The following is a 2273-nucleotide window of genomic DNA, read 5'->3' as shown; positions in this document are numbered from 1 at the left end:
ATTCAGTGATGGCACCAGGTGGGAGAGTACGTCGTTCGCGCACAGGATCTACCCCTTCTACTCGTGAAGTGACGGAGCCAGCATCGCCGTCACATGTTGCATCGCAGGCGTCTGATCCCTCGGTCCCGCATACACTAGGCACTGCATGTAAGTCTAGATATACATTTATTTTAATGATTTCTGTTTATGTTTAAACTTACATATTTCTTTTGCAACAGCGTCGTCGACCAGCCGACGAGGACGTGGACCCACGCGTGGGTTGATTTTACAGCGACTTACGCGTGAGGGTAGGGTGACGGTAGAGTTCCCACAGGACTGCATTAGACCTGTTGGGAACAATGCCATGTTGTTTACGTCGGAGGTCGGTGTCTTATGCCGATCTCTGATCCCCCCCACCACTCCCCGTTGGGGGGACGTGACAGATGATGTGCGGCAGCTCATCCGTCAGCGCCTTCAGGTAAATTTTATTAAATTAAAATTTATTTTATAAAAGTTTATTTACAGTTAAGTTATTTTTTAAATAAGTTTATTATCTTAATCTATTATTTACAAAACTGCAGGATAAATTTGACTTGGATTTGAGTGTTCCGCACATCTCTCATGCCGTCGACGACATGATGAAGGAGCGGTTCAAGGATTACCGCAGTAAGTTACACCGGCAATACAAGCGGTGCATGAGCCACGAGGAGGCCGTACAGTCCGCACCGCTGCACGTGACCGATGGGGACTGGCGGATACTCTGCGATAGGTTTTCGTCTGATTCTTTTCAGGTAATATTTACATATTTATGATATCTTAACGTAATAATTAAATTCGCAATTAATAACAATGTATTACGAATAATGTGTTCAGAAGAGGAGCAAAATAAATTCTGACAATAGAGGAAAGTTAGAAGTGAACCACGTAGCTGGTTCAAAGTCATTTGTACGACTTCGTCACGACATGGTAAGAAAGTACAGGTAATTATTATGTTTATATATTCTTTCATGCATTTATATTAAGTCTATTGTCTTTTCGATTGCGCAGCGAGATTCCGTCACTGGCCAGGAGCCCGGACCAGTAGACTTCTACAAAGGGACTCACTGTCGGCAGTCGACAGGATCTTGGGTACATCCTAGAGCCAGCGAGATTTGGGTAAAGATCCTTACATTGTAAAATTTATTTGCATTAAATTATAATAATGTCATTTATTATGAAAATTCATATGTTTTCATTACAGGAGGAGATGAACACCTTACGCAGTCAGCCCACTCCCGATGGTACTCAGCGGAGTGAGCCAGAGATCCTGAGTCAGGTGCTTGGCATCCGTTCTGGATATGTGCATGGGTTTGGCCATGGTGCCAAGCTCATGGCACTCGTTAAAGCTGCCTCCAGCCGATCCATCATCGTTGGCGACAGCGCCGTACGCCGAACTGATACTGCAGAGAGAGAGGTTCAGCAGTTACGGGTCGTCGTCGATGACATCAAAGATCAGCTGGACAGACAGAGGGAGGAGCATGAGAGGAAGATAGAGGAGCAGCTGGCAAGGCAGAGGGAGGAGCAGGAGAGGAGGATGGAAGATCAGCTAGCGAGGCAGAGGGAGGAGCAAGAGAAGAGGATGAAGGAGATGCGGGTGGAACATGAGCGACGGATGATGGATATGTTTCAGGTTATCGCTGTACGCTTTTCCACTGATGCCCCAGCGCCTCCGCCTTCATCTGTGTGATTTTTTCATATATTTGTTTATTATGTTAAGTTTTGAATGAATGTGGTGCGGATTAGATTGTTTGTGTTTGGATGAATGTAGTTTATGTTTGGGTTTGAATTAATTTAATTAGATGGATGTGAATGTGAATATGATGAAATATATGTATAATAGGTGTATATCAGGATGAATATGATGAAATATATTGTTAACAGGTGTATATCAGGAATTTTGAGCGCAATTTTAAGAGGTATATTAAAAAAAAAAAAACAGACTTTTAGCAACGAAAAATTTTGTAGCTAAAAGTATTGTAATTTTTAGCAGCGAAAATATTCGCTGCTAAAAAGGCTTATAAAGTTTTTTAGCGATGAAAATATTCGTCGTAAAAAATGGAAATACTTTTAGCAGCGAAAATTTTCGCTGCTAAAAGTCTTGTACAGTTTTTTTGCAACGAAAATTAGCGTCGCCAGAAAGGAACGAATTTTTAGCAGCGACAACTTTCGCTGCTAAAAGTCTTGTACAGTTTTTTTTAATGAAAATTATCGTCGCTAGAAAGGAACGAATTTTTAGCAACAAAAAATTTCGCTGC

At 42.0% G+C, this 2273-nt stretch overlaps 1 protein-coding gene across 1 annotated transcript; it reads left to right on the top strand.

The window, feature by feature from the left end:
• The first annotated feature begins 209 nt into the window (after positions 1-209).
• On the top strand, positions 210-1705 carry LOC131238953 (uncharacterized). Its single transcript, XM_058236529.1, has 5 exons — positions 210-457; positions 561-770; positions 853-945; positions 1027-1134; positions 1220-1705. Exons 1-5 carry the CDS (start codon positions 344-346, stop codon positions 1703-1705), a joined length of 1011 nt encoding a protein of 336 aa, XP_058092512.1. The 5' UTR covers positions 210-343.
• Positions 1706-2273: the final 568 nt, after the last annotated feature.

This window comes from Magnolia sinica, chromosome 3 (genome assembly GCF_029962835.1).
Source record: "Magnolia sinica isolate HGM2019 chromosome 3, MsV1, whole genome shotgun sequence".
NCBI lineage: Eukaryota > Viridiplantae > Streptophyta > Magnoliopsida > Magnoliales > Magnoliaceae > Magnolia > Magnolia sinica.
The sequence above is the reverse complement of the archived record's forward strand: the minus strand, read 5'-3'. Positions and strand labels throughout refer to the sequence as shown.